At 36.7% G+C, this 14206-nt stretch overlaps 1 protein-coding gene across 1 annotated transcript in view; it reads left to right on the top strand.

Moving 5' to 3' along the window:
• col5a2b (collagen, type V, alpha 2b) overlaps nucleotides 1-14206 on the top strand; it is a 43997-nt gene that overhangs the window by 7151 nt on the left and 22640 nt on the right. Inside the window, exons 2-20 of the mRNA XM_036569904.1 lie at nucleotides 4073-4285; nucleotides 5914-5930; nucleotides 6027-6059; nucleotides 6165-6197; nucleotides 6332-6385; nucleotides 6821-6913; nucleotides 8453-8530; nucleotides 8718-8762; nucleotides 8875-8928; nucleotides 9098-9151; nucleotides 12019-12072; nucleotides 12176-12229; nucleotides 12858-12911; nucleotides 13020-13064; nucleotides 13231-13284; nucleotides 13372-13416; nucleotides 13524-13577; nucleotides 13936-14034; nucleotides 14118-14162. Coding sequence (XP_036425797.1) covers nucleotides 4073-4285; nucleotides 5914-5930; nucleotides 6027-6059; nucleotides 6165-6197; nucleotides 6332-6385; nucleotides 6821-6913; nucleotides 8453-8530; nucleotides 8718-8762; nucleotides 8875-8928; nucleotides 9098-9151; nucleotides 12019-12072; nucleotides 12176-12229; nucleotides 12858-12911; nucleotides 13020-13064; nucleotides 13231-13284; nucleotides 13372-13416; nucleotides 13524-13577; nucleotides 13936-14034; nucleotides 14118-14162 — 1178 coding nt within the window. The remainder of the gene's footprint in view (nucleotides 1-4072; nucleotides 4286-5913; nucleotides 5931-6026; nucleotides 6060-6164; nucleotides 6198-6331; nucleotides 6386-6820; nucleotides 6914-8452; nucleotides 8531-8717; nucleotides 8763-8874; nucleotides 8929-9097; nucleotides 9152-12018; nucleotides 12073-12175; nucleotides 12230-12857; nucleotides 12912-13019; nucleotides 13065-13230; nucleotides 13285-13371; nucleotides 13417-13523; nucleotides 13578-13935; nucleotides 14035-14117; nucleotides 14163-14206) is intronic.

Genomic DNA, 14206 nt, shown 5'->3' with positions numbered 1-14206 from the left:
AGAATATTTTTGCTTTGAATGGCCTTTATTATGTTTATTTAAAACAAATGATTGAACAATCCAGTTTGTCACTACCACAACAATCATAACACCAATGAAACCAAATGTTCCAGTAGTGACAATTTTAGCTCTTTTTTTGAGCAAAACTCAAAACGCTAGCCAGTATATGATTAGAAAACTCAGCTTTGAACAGTTGTAGACACAATATTTTTGTTAAAACAAACAAAAAATGTTTTAACTGAAGAAAATAGCAGTGACAGTGTCAGTAGTGACAGTTCTTAATGTTACACACTGATCTTCAGACTTTGGGACACATTTACTTCAAAACAATGTGTTCTAACTGCTTACCATGTGGCATCGAGGGACAGGGATGCAGGCTCACTTCCTGCTCTAAAATGCAGGGGTGTGGCTAAAATAAGGCTCCGCCTATGGACCTAAACTTTTTGACACAAAAGCATGGGACAGCATTTTTTGAATGTGTTGTTTATTTAAAAATTAAATATACAACAAATTTAAATGTTTTAATTTAACTTTAAAAGAAATAAAAAAGATTAAAAAACCTTAAAAAATGTATTATTTTATTGAATTTAAGAGCCATCTCCTAATAGAAAACACTATAATCCTTGTAAATATCTAAAGTCTGAATAATTCATTGTTTTTTAAATCTCTAACTCTCAGCATTATTAATTAGTATTAAACAAATTAGCACAGTTGTGGGCGGTTTCACTTTATATTGATATGAGTTTGTTTAGATGTTTTAATAATAAATATAAATGCATGGGAACTCAGCTCATTGGTAAGAGAAAAATAGAAAAATAGAATTAGTGCTAAAACATGAATCATTTTATATACAAATTGCAATTTAAAAGAGTGCATCTTTTAAAATCGCAAGACATGCAATTTTTATTATAGGCTACATATCAACAATGTTGTCTTTAAGTTTTGACATTTAACCTAATAACATGAAGCTTGTGAACCTCCTGTAAATAAGTTAGCTCAGGGGTCGCAACTCAAATGTTAACAAGAGCCATTTTGTCCTTTCAAGAAAGATCCAACCACCCTGGGAGCCACAACGTTTTATGTCCATTTTACCATCTGGGCTGTAAATATGTCTCATTATGTGCTGATGTCCTAGTGTAGGATAAAAAATATATACAAAAATGTAGACTTTGCTCTGCTTTAAGCTTTAGCTCAGCTATAGCTGCTTTTCTCGCATCTCTGTCAGGAAACTTTTCCACAAAAGTAAAATAGTTTCTTGTAAAACGTCTCAATGTTCGACTTTTTACAAGGCTGAATTCAGCTTCTCGTTCGCCAGCTTCTTTTTTGAATTTTTCCGTTCCACCTTAAATGGCGCCAGAATGTAACTGCTGCATTTAAGGTGGAACGGGAAAATTCTAACAAGAAGCTGGCGAATGAGCTGAGTTTTGTTTTACTGCAAAGGAGGATTATTTTATTATACCTAAAAATCTAGTTCTGCTGTGGAGCCGCAACAGGGCTGTAAAAGACCACATGTTGTCGACCCCTGTGTTAGATCAATCAGAAGCAACCACCTTCAGCGTTCAAGCCTTAAGCCAGAAATAAGTGAATGTGCTGGTCATCTTGCCAAAAACAGCCCTCATTTTATAGAAAATACAATCTATAAATCACAATTTAAATTGCAGTCACAATATTGGTCTTTAAAATTGCAATTAGATATTATCCATATTGTTCAGTCCTACTTTGAAGGTGTAAATGAAAATATAAAGTATGTTTTTCCTCTTAAGAATGTAATACATTAATCCCCACAATAGCCACTAAGGACTGACTCAGTACAGTCATAGTAAGTTACAACACTCACAGGTCAGTCATATACTTGGGCTCTTAACTGCCCCCTCTTGGCAAACCCCTTTTAAAGGCAAAGGCTCAATGCTGTTCTGAATGGCTGAAGCTTTGATGTGGTTCTCTATAGGGAGCATGCTGTCCTGAATTACTGAGCTCACAGTGGCAGTATGGCTGGATCACCAGCTGCAGACGTTAATTACAGGGTGTGGCGGATGATTTGGGTGCTGATTTAAAGATGGAAGGATGAGGGATAGAAAGAGCAAACAACCTTGGATTACTTTCCTGAGTCTTGCACTCTGTCAGGTAGTCATAACCAGGCTCAAGGGATAGGACAGTTACCAGTTCTAATGATATACTGCAGTAGGGTAGATTGAGGTAATTTGGGACACTTTAAAAAGCTCCTGTTTATTTCAGTGATGCTCTCTAAAGGAGCGAAAGAAAATGGAGAAAATTAAATAGCATAAAATAATGACTTTGTCATTCAGGGTCTGTGTGTTACCTAAAACATTGCCCCATTTAACTTTAACCACCCAGTAAAACCCAGTGATATCATTCAAAAGTTTGAACTCACTGTTTTCAGTAATATAAAGCTCCCTGCAAAATACACACCACAAACACATATATTTACAGAGTTATAGTCCAAACAGTAAACAGTAAGGCTACGTAGTAAAGAAATATGACATGCTCATTAAAAAGCTGTATGTAATATGTCTGGTAAAATGATTCTTGTGAATTTTAGTGCTGTTTAAACATTTTCTGTATATTTTTGCAATGCTGTGGCAGTACCAAAAAAAAGCTGATAATTTTGGTTTACATATATTGTGATAGGAATTTTCATGCATTCTAGAGGAGGAAACAATCATTTTTGCCCTTAATGATTGACATTCAGGGACATTTTCTGTACAAATAAGGACATTTTACAAAATACACAAAATACTGAATGTACAGTGTTAACTGAATTAAAATATGTAATGTTAAATGGTCAGCTGCACAGTTTTTAAAGACTTTATTGTATGTAGACTTGTTGGACAGCCCTCATCTCAGTATTCTAAAATAGCTTCCCTCTGAGCAGGAACATGTGTAAGAAATAAGCTTACCAGCTGCTCTGAAAGACGATATTTAACCTAAGCCCTGATTATAGACCACCTTTTTGTACATTAATCCTTACCGTAACCACTAAGTACAGATGAAGCTGCAGACGAGGCATTAGATGAGTCAGTGTCCTTGATTCCTGAGTGCCCTCTTGTGGTTACTCAGTGGTGTTGGACTTAATGTTGATCCTAGTATGGGCTCTCCTAGTTTTAAAAAGAGCATGTCTGTTGTATCAGATAATATTGAAAACTGGCTTGCATCTTTCTTGGAAAGCTTGAAATCGTATAACAATAAGTGCAGCACTACATGTTTTCATAGACTAAATGCTTTTTATGTAATCCTTTTATTATTAATTAGTCATAGTGATGTGTAGAATCCTTCATTTTAAAAGTCACCTACCCAAACCTAAAGGGGAATTCCAGTAATTATTCAAAATTATTGCGTAATTCAGTGGTTAAGATGTAAACAAAGTTAAAGTTATTCCAAGTGGTTTGAAATGGTTTCTTTGTAGAGACATTTATCGACTTGTTGATTTCCTTACAGCAGTGGTGATAAAAACAGCACAGATGTAGCCACTTTATTTACATTCCAAAATGGCCAGTGAACCCTGCACATGTCTTTTTTACACAAAATATTAATTACTGTTTTGCCTTACAATGAACGCCGTCCAGCATGAGTGGCTTATAGTATGTTTTAGGATGGAAAACAGTCTGAAAGCTGATCTCAAAACTATAAAAAAACAATGCTTGAGGATGTAGGCAAGATATTTTATGTAAAAGCTTTCTGTGTGGTAGTTTTTAGTTGTATTAAATGCTTCAGATATATAGTTTCTATCACCACCACTGTAAACAATTCTAACTGGGCAAGTTTTTCTAGAATGCAACATTTCACGTCAAACCACTCTGACTGACTTTGTGTATCTTAATGATTTCAAAACCTTTGAAAATTATGCTGAATTCTACTTCAATAAAATATATCATATAAATTAAGCACTGCAAGCATTTTGAGAATTGCTGCATGGGATCATAGGCTACATCTCAGGCCAGTGACATAAGGTTTACAAAATCTTAATAAAATACTACAGAGGTTTTCATTTTCAGTGCACTTTATCTACATTTCTGTCATCTGACTGTACTTCTCTCTTACTTTCTCATCCCAGAGGACAAAAACAGCTGTATAGAGGAAGGTGTGACGTATTTGGACAACGACATCTGGAAGCCGGAGCCATGCAGACTGTGTGTGTGTGATAAGGGCCGGGTCATCTGTGAGGAGATCCGCTGTGAGGAGCTGATGGGCTGTGAGCAGCTCACCATTCCAGAGGGAGAGTGCTGCCCCGTGTGTGAGAAATTCGCCAGTGCTCGGGGACGCATTGGTGAGCGACACTCAAGGTGCCCCCTAGAGGGCAGCATTGAGTTAAGTTTTAAATCCTCCCAGAAAGCAACTTTACCCTATATCACTAGTCTCCAAACCTGGTCCTGGAGAGCTACCTTACTGCAGAGCCCAGTTTGAACCACAAATTTCCGAACCTGATCCACTTAATCGACCCCACACCTAGTTCTAACCCTAACCAGTCAGACCCTGCAAATAACCAGTCCCTGTGGCGTGGCTGCCAGACCCTGCTTGAGAGTTTAGTCTCAGCACTTATCTAAAACAATAAATCCGGTTAACACCTTAATCTTCAAAGGTATTCATATCTATTCCAGCACGTCAGTTCCTCATTGCACCCATCAACAGAAAATGCTGGATCGGATATTATATTTAAAAAAAAAAGAGAGTCACTCCTGTAAGTCTAGCCTAAAATAGCACTGTATTTCTCCCAGTGGGGTAGGAATCATCTGCCTCGATCCAGAAAGCATGCACAATTGTAGTGTCTGTGTTGTCACTTCACTTTACTTCCCTCTGCACTACAAAAAAATGTTTTAATTTTAAGTTTTAAGTTTGAGTTTTAATTTTAAAAAGTTAATGTCTGGGCTGCCTTAAAATTTTTAGTTTTTGAAGTTGACATGGCACGAAACAGATTTTTGTTCTGTTCGAAATTGAATTAACCCAAATTTTTTGATATCACCAATATTATAAAATTTTTTTTACAGTGTGGGTGTAGCCATTAAGGTACAGAAGAGCTTGTTTAGCAAAAGCCTTGTTCCCTCTGCCATCCAGTCTAGATACTCTTTACCCACTGTACAGTATTACAATATAAATAACCTCTTTTAATATTGTTTTAATGTCAAAGTTGTAACGTTGCTTGCAAACACTGGAAGTCACCCAAATCCTTTCTGTAAATACATCCCCAAAACGTCTGTCAGTCAAGGTCACACAGACTTATTTATGCGTTTAGGACACTGCACGACTTACTGTGAATTATAAAAAGGAACAGGAATTTACTGTATAGCGGAACACTGTGGACAGCCATTTTAGACAGCAGGTGTTGTGCTGGATTTTGACTCTTTGTGTGCACACACACACCACAAGGCATATGGGCACTAGATTACATTTGTGATTCTGTTGTTCTATTTACAAATAATTACTTGTCTTGAATTTAAAACTTTCAAACATGTCTTGGCTGGTTAATTACATCTGGAGTAAATGGAAAATTGTGTAAATTTTATTTTTCACAGAACTGTTGCTTTAAGTGAAATGCTTAGAAAAGAAAACGTGGTATTGTGCTATCTGTACTAGTTAAAAATCAATTCATATTAATTAATTAATAATAAGTCTGAAGAATAATAATTCCATAAGAAGGCTGCAGGTTAAGGGGTTCAAGAATGCTCAAGAATGTTCTAGATTCTAGATTGTAGATAAATCTAGACTCTAGATTTATAACTCTCCAAGAATGGTCTGCCCTACACAATCCCCAGCTTTAACCAGCTATTTCCTGAGGAATGACACAATAATCAGACCATCTTTTGCAACATCTGCTGTAGTGACTTGTTTTATTTCACTCATTGATGGAATATATGTGTCTTATTTTTCTAAACTTTCCATTTGCTTTTTTTTTTTCAGAGATACTAGCGTTCAAGGTATGTGAATTCCAAAATCTTGTTTTTTATGTATGCTATTGTTAATGCTACATGTTACCTTTAGCTGAAAATTACTCTTTTGATATTTATTTTAAGGGTCAAAAGGGAGAACCAGGTGATATTCCTTATGTGAGTATGAGGAGAATAATTAAATTCTGTAAGAAGAATAGATGGTAAATTGGCTGTAGCTCTCCAAGTGCTGCACATTTTAACTCTATCTATGTTATTTTTCAGATTGTGGGTGTTCCTGGTCGACCTGGACCAATGGTGAGAACATTTCAGGCCCTTCACTTGTTTCATTTAACATTTGCTATTTTTCTGTAATAATCTGTATGGAAAACTTCTCTTAAATGTTTTCCCCTATTAAATGCCAGTTTTCTCTTTCATATTTTGTCAAATAGGGCCCCCCAGGGCCAGAAGGACGTCTGGGCTATCAAGGCATTAAAGGAAGAAAAGTATGTACTGAGATCATCATTTTATCCTTTACACACTGCTTTTAGATCACTGATTCACTTATATGAATATTAAAGTTAATGCTTTAATAACATATGAACATGATAAATTATTAACAGCATTTTCCTATTTTGCCCCTTTAAATCATCAAGTAATTGTGCAGGTCGCGCACTGTATGTTGCTATGTTAGCAAGGTGGAAGCTCTAGTTCCCCTCGAACTTATGCTATCACATAAATCTAAGAGATGTATGAATGAGAGCGAGAAGCTAAGGTGAAGGAGTTGGAAGCTGGAACAACTGACAGTGTGTATATGTATACATATATATACTAATTGTTTGAAATGTGCAGACATTGTTGCTCTCAATGGATGTTGGTGATGAAAATTGGAAACTGGAAACAGTTGCACTGTTGCACTGACACTCTTCTCTCCTATTAAGGGTGTGGCAGGTCCTCCTGGTTTTGATGGGGAACCAGGTATACCAGGAAAACCAGGTGAATCTGGTCCCGCAGGACAGGCTTTATTGCCAGGGGTGAGTGTTTTACCTCTTTGTAATGGATAATTTAATTTTTATCATCAGTATCAACATTTTTGTTTTTATAGTGCCTTTCCCATCATGACAAACATAGAACACAAACACATAAAACCTAAGCCAATTCATTTTCATTTCCATTTAAAAGTTTAGAATCACTTTTATATTAATATTAAAGTTTTGTTCATTTAGAAAAAATAATATATATACATTATAAACTAGTGACCAGAAGGTATCTTTAGATACTGTATTCAATAGTTCAAGTATTTAGGGAACAACAAAAATGTACTGAATGATAAATAATGTACTGTAATTGTCCATTTACATTCATTATTGTTAGGTTTTCTGACTCAAGATTTGATTGTCACTTCTGAAATATGAGACATTCTGGATATCAAGTTAATGTTAACTTCATTCTTGATGATGTGCAGTTTTCTGAGTCCTTTCATGTCATCATATACAGCTCATTACCACAATTTATTATTCTGTTTACATCTCATACAGCTTCATAGTTTCCTACTAATTATTTGAAACTGTGATGTTGCACAGGTCTCGCATATTAGAATCGTCTTATATATTTTCCTGTTTTGTTTTACTGAAAACATTGTTTCCAAACGCTACTGTAGCAAACAACACAGTCACAGAGAAGTGGCAGCTGAATGTGCTTAGCATTCTCTCAGCTGAAATAGAATTTGTGAATAAGTACAAATAAATCAAAAAGATTGCAGGAAGTGGTATTATAAATAAGCTGTAGCCATAGTGTAGGGTATTCTCTTATTGCCTACAGACACTGTGAATACAAGGCCCTTCATATTTTGTTCAGCTAAAAAACAAGTGAGGCTGTGAAACTTGCAGTGTTATTCTGAAATATGCCAAGAGCCTCCCTTTCACACCATATTAAACGTGTCTAAATCACTTGGTAAATGACTGCGGGCGGCAGTTTGTGTTGGTTTGTTTTATATAGTCTTGGTTTGGAACATAGCATGGAGTTATCATCTGGCAGGGACAATTAGAAAAGTGCAGCAGAACTGCCACAGGAAGTGGCACACAACTTAAATGTCAGAGTCCTGAATATGTTGTTTAAATATCGCTGCTGTTGGAAGAAAACCTCACCATCTCCATTTTTATAATTTTTCAGTTTTAACATAGCCTGTTGCCCTTTACATTGTATGTAAATTTCATGAAGAATGGACCAAAAGAAACTGCCCAAAATGACTTAGAAAAAACTCTGGTTCCATTGTCTTACATTAAAAGTAAAGTAGGTTTTTTTCCTTCTCCTGTAAAGTTACCATTTTAGAGATACAAGGTTTCTTCTGACAACATACATACATACATCATCTAAACCGCTTATCCTTCTGGGTCGCGGTGGGGTGCTGGAGCCTATCCCAGCTGTCATTGGGCGGAAGGCAGGATCTTCTGACAACAGCAATACGCAATTTATTTAAAGGATCCGGTTTGTCAGCATATAGCAAGTAATGCCAAGATAAAAGTGACTGTATTGCAACTGAATGGTAGAAAATCCAGTGTATTATTTTGCAGGGTCAGTTTCCCTCTCAGATGGCCTCAGGATTCCATGATAGCAAGTTGGGGATGGCAGGATTAGTCTCAGGATCTCCGGTAAGATGGGTGTGGCTATAATCAGTAAAGATGATAATAATTTTACGTTGAATAATGATAGTAATTCGATTATTGTAATCAGACATTGTTTTGTTTGGACATATCAAATTTAGCTTGGTGATTAATTGTCACTCAGGCCTGAAAAGCCATTCAAGGATTATTTATCTCTTCATTTCTTAATTATTAGGGTGAACCAGGACCAAGAGGACATCCAGGACCAGCAGGTCCACCAGTAAGTCCAAGATCTATCAGTAACCTAGATCTCAAGACCTCTCTTGGAGTTTATATTATATCTAGACAGCTGGCAGTGCACCAAAGTTTTCTGTTCCCTGTGTGTCTCGCAGGGCCCTACTGGAGCACAGGGAGCCCCAGGAGATGCGGGTGATCCTGGATCTATGGTAGGAGATTAAGATAGCTGATATCTAGCACACCTGCTGACCAGTTTGAACGTCGGTACTTTGTACTTCAGTTGAATAAGTAAATGAATGTACAAGATCACTTAAAAGGTATAGAGGTTGCATTTAAAGAAAATTATGACTATATTAAGGAACTTATTTTTCTTAACAGGGTTCTCATGGTCCAAGGGGCCCAGACGGTCCTTCTGGAAAGCCTGGTCTGGATGTAAGTAGAATAAACTGAAGTAGAAGTTTCTTTAAAGGGCTATATGTACATAATGTGACACTTTTAATTGATGATGATTTGGAATTCTTTTACTGAAATTACAACTTTATAGTAGGTTTAATATTCACAAAGGATTTTTTATACAAAACAGTTTTATTTTAGTAGCTACGTTATGCACATTCAGAACACTGGCATTACAAATTTTATGTTTTATTTTTCCAACAATAGTCCCACAACTTTCCCTTTTACAGATATTTATATAATTTTGTTAACAAAATTTTACCCAGTACTCAATTAATTAATATGCCTGGATCAGGGGTTTCCAATCTTATGTGCAAAGGGCTGGTGTGGCTGCAGGTCTTCGTTGCAACAAAGCACCAGCTCACATAATCGGTGGTTTAAGGACTAAAGTAGTGGAATCACGTGTTCTCTTCTTGTTTGGAACAAAAACTTGCACCCGCATCTGCATCTGCCCTTTGCAGATACTTGACACCCCTGTCCTAGATGTACATTTCTAGATAGGATTCCAAATGTGTGAAAAGTCAGATCATATCCTCTTTAGGGAACAATCTTAGTATTGTCGTTATTTTTCTGTTTTTTTCTGAGTTCCTGATGTGTAAATGATTTAAATCCTATCTACAACTAAAAATAGTACAAAGACAACATATCAAATTTTGAAACTGAGAATTTTTTAATAAAAAACATTTTTTTGTAAAGAATATGTTATTTTTTTTAAACATGTGCCCATTTTGAATTTGATGCCATGTTTCAAAAAAGTTGGGCCAGTGGCAGCAAAAGACTGGTAAAGTTTTGTAATGCACCTGTAAAAAACACCTGGTGGAACATCTCACAGCTAATTAGGTTAACTGGCAACAGGTCAGTAACATGATTGGGTATTAAAAGAGCATCTCAGAGAGGCTGAGTCTGTCAGAAGTAAAGTTGGGGAGGCGTTCATCACTCTGTGAAAGACTGTGCAACAATATAAGAATACTGATTCTCAATGTAAAAAAACAAAGAACTTGGGGATTTCATCATCATTAAAAGATTCAGAGAATCCAGAGAAATCTCTGTATGCAAGTGACAAGACTGAAAAACGATACTGGCTGGTCGTAAAAAAAAGACATGATTCTGTAGTGACATGATTGCAAAAGACATGATTCTGTCTTTTGCAATCATGTCACTACAGAATCATGTCACTGCATGGGCTCAGGAACACTTCTGAAAACCACTGTCAGTGAATACAGTTTGTCGCTGCATCCACAAATGCAAGGTAAAACTCTAAAACACAAAGAACAAACCTGCACATATATGAAAGCACCATTAATACTGAACTAAATATACAAGTTTTGGAGCAACATATGCTGCCATACAGATGTCTTTTTCAGGGATGGCCTTGCTTAGTGCTGGGCGATATAACCTTAAATCAGTCTCACGATTAATTGAACATTTTACCTTGATTACAATTAATGAACAGTTATTTCTTTGTTTTTTTAATTGTTTGTTTTTTGCCCGCATAGTTCACTGACAAGATTTGTACTGTAAACATGCTCAACTATTAAAGCCGGGTCATTTTTTGTAATGAAAGAGTGCATATCTTTGTGATTTTAAAATAATTGAAGGAAACACACACAGATACACTGTTTATGGTTATTTATTAAATATTTTGAACAATTAAAATCAAAGTGTACTTGAAATGAAAACGTCTTATGAAAAAAGGTTAGTTTTAATGTAAAAAAGCAAGTTCCCTAAAAAAGTAAAAAATAAATTGCATTTCTTGCAAACAAAGTAAATTATTTGAAATATTGCCATGTAGAAAAAAGAAGATAACTTGTATCTCTTGCAAATAAATAATGCGATGTGAAAAGTAGAAATGTAGTGCAAAGTAAGGCTCAAGTATGGGTCCATCGTCCTACTTGACCGGAGGTCAGATGTGGCTCCAAGGTGTTGAACAGATTTCAGTTCAGCAGCTACTTTTTTGTAAAATGTTTTGTCCATGTTGGGCACCGCAGTTTGGGAAAAATATTTTTGCAATGGCACAGTGTTTCTTCTGTCGAGGATGCACTGTTCATATTCAGTAACGTGATTTTGCCCCAAATGTTGAAACAGATAGATGGTATTACCTTTGGTTGCTGAAACTGTTTTTCCGCAGTGTTTACAGTTTACTTCTTTTTGTTCTGTGTCTTCTTCACTAAAGCCAAAATGTGTCCAAATGACAGACATGGCATTTTTCTTTGGTACAAGCTGCTCAGATGGCTCTGTGTTTGAGATCTCCTCCATATTGCTTCCATGTCGCAGACTGAATGGGTGGGAGTCACATGACTGCACATGCTATGTAGGACAGTACATGAACACACACAGTGGGAAAAGGACTAACAGAATAAAGAAAATGTAAAAAAAAAATAATAATGACATGGGCGAGATTACGTCAGTTAGAGGTCCTGAATGACCCAGCCCTAGCCTTGCTTATTTCAGCAAGAAAATACCAAACCACATTTTTACACATATTACAATAGCATGGCTCCGTAGTAAAAGAGTCTGGGTGCTAAACTGGCCTGCCTGCAGTCCAGACCTGTCACCCACTGAAAACATTTGGAGCATTATGAAATGAGGAGTACGATGAAGGAGACCCTGAACTGTTGAGCAGCTAAAATCCTGTATAAGGTAAGAACTGGAAAACAGGTCTCCGCAGTTTCCAAACTCTTACAGAGAGTTGCTAAACGAAGAAGTGATGCAATACAGTGGTAAACATGCTTCTGTCCCAACTTTTTTGGAACGTGCTACTGGCATAAAATTCAAAATGGTCCACAGGTCCATACACATCCATACCTCTCCATAACACTGACATGAGACTCTTCCTTTTGTGTCAGGGTGAACCTGGACCTTCAGGAAAGGTTGGAGAAGTTGGATTTCCAGGCTCTCCTGTAAGTTAATCCCTTTATTCCATTATATTCAGAAGGCAGAGCTTAGTGCATTTGTGTGTGAAAGCTCAGAACTGTTCCTAACAGTATGATTTTTTGTTTTAAGGGTCCCAGAGGATTTCCAGGATTACCAGGTCAACCAGGAATGAAAGGCAGCAGGGTGAGCTATAGGCATTCTTGACTTTAACCCATAGCTTTTGACCTGGTCCCAGTTATGCTTAAAAAGACTTATAACTTTTGGTTTGTTATGGTATTCAGGTGTTAATATGTAATAACATATTTTATGTTACACAATAATTTACATTTACATGTGATTTACATTGGGTATCAACAGGTTCAAGTCTTCTGGCTTTTTCCTTTTGTTTCAATGTCAGGAAATAAAAAAAATCATGTTAAGGATGTTTTTTCTTTCTACAAAACAGAACTGTTCACACAACAATATATATGCAACAAATTGAAAGCCAAATAAAATATCCCCTCTTACATTTATCTGAACGCAAACAGGGCAACATACTTTCTCTGCTTGTTTCATTGAGCTATGATTGAGAATGAATTAGTATAAAATTGCATGTTCTTGTTATTGCTGGCAATAACTGTGACTTCGAACAGTAATTGTTGGTTTTTAAAATTCAGAGATTTTTAAACCTGAGCTGTGCTGCTTTTCAGGGTGAATGGTTAATTACTGTAACCACATATTGAACTAAATGCTTGTTTGACTGAATCCTTTGACTGAATCAGTAATGCTGGTGCAGACGTTTTGAAAACTTTGGATCTTTTCATAATTTCAGGGACACCCTGGCTCAACGGGCCCAAAAGGAGAGCCAGGTGCTGTTGGGTCGAAGGTCAGATATCTACTGCTTATTCTTAATACCTGGTTTAATGCACATGATGCTGTATCCTTATGTACTCTCTTTTGTAAGCTCTGCTTAAGTGTGTCTGTGTCATTTCAGGGTGGATCAGGTGTGCCTGGGTCAATGGGGCTTGTTGGTGAACGGGTAAATAACATAATAACTTATAATATGGTTTTGATTGGTATAAATGGATTCTAAAGGGAAATTGTATACAAAATGATATTGTTATTGTGCAGTATAATTGAAGTACTATTGCCCTGTAAAATTTGAACTGTTTCTCATGTTCAGTAATTATATTACACTTTTACAGGGTCCACCTGGGATGCCTGGAGAGAGGGGTCGGATCGGCCCTACTGGACCTGTGGTAAGATAACATATTTGATGTATGGTATATTATTGGTCTTTGTTTGGAAGTTTAATAAACTCAAGATTCTGTATGTTTTCATTGTAGGGAAGACGCGGAATTGCAGGAAATGTTGGGAAACCAGGTCCATTGGTACGTAAATTGCTTCTTCGCTTCTATCTCTTACACAAGAATCACATATTAAAGACAATGCAACAGTTATGATTTGTCCTCAGTTAGTTGTTTTGTACACATTACAGGGCCCCATCGGAATCACAGGAGCTCCAGGTTTTCCAGGAGGCCCAGGAGCGAAGGTTAGCATGATCACATTCGTTTCTGGAAATTCTAATAATTGGTCATTTTATTATTATTTTTTGGAGCAAAATTACTATGACTTCTACTGTGATCTTGATGGGCAAGATTTGGTCAGATTTAGTCACTGCTTCTCAAACATGAGGCATTCTGGATATTCTTTTTATTAAAAGTAAATTCTGGTGCTATACAATTTCCTCAGTTATTATGGATAATCCACTGTTCTGCTCATCATTGAAATTTTCTACATTTTCACATCTTTTTTTATAAATTATGTTAAACCTATAGAATATTGACATCATATTAGAATCAAACAAATGTCAATGTTGAGGTGTGCTCTTGTTTACTGTAATAATACAGGGTCAGGCAGGAGCAACAGGCCCCCGAGGCACCAGTGGGCCACAGGGCCCCAGAGGAGAAGCAGGACGTCAAGGCTTGCCTGGAGCTCGAGGCAACCAGGTTTGCCTTGTCTCAGCTGTTCTTAAACGTTTTCATAAGTGTGTTCTGATTTATTGATTAATATGATATGCTGTCATTTCCAGGGACCAGCAGGTACGGATGGTGCTCCTGGACCCAAAGGGCCATCAGTAAGTTCTCACCTCTCATTCAGCAAAGCTGCCCTTCTCATCAC

Source organism: Colossoma macropomum, unplaced genomic scaffold, assembly GCF_904425465.1.
Source record: "Colossoma macropomum unplaced genomic scaffold, Colossoma_macropomum, whole genome shotgun sequence".
Classification (NCBI taxonomy): Eukaryota; Metazoa; Chordata; class Actinopteri; order Characiformes; family Serrasalmidae; genus Colossoma; species Colossoma macropomum.
This window is presented reverse-complemented; position numbering and strand designations above follow the sequence as displayed.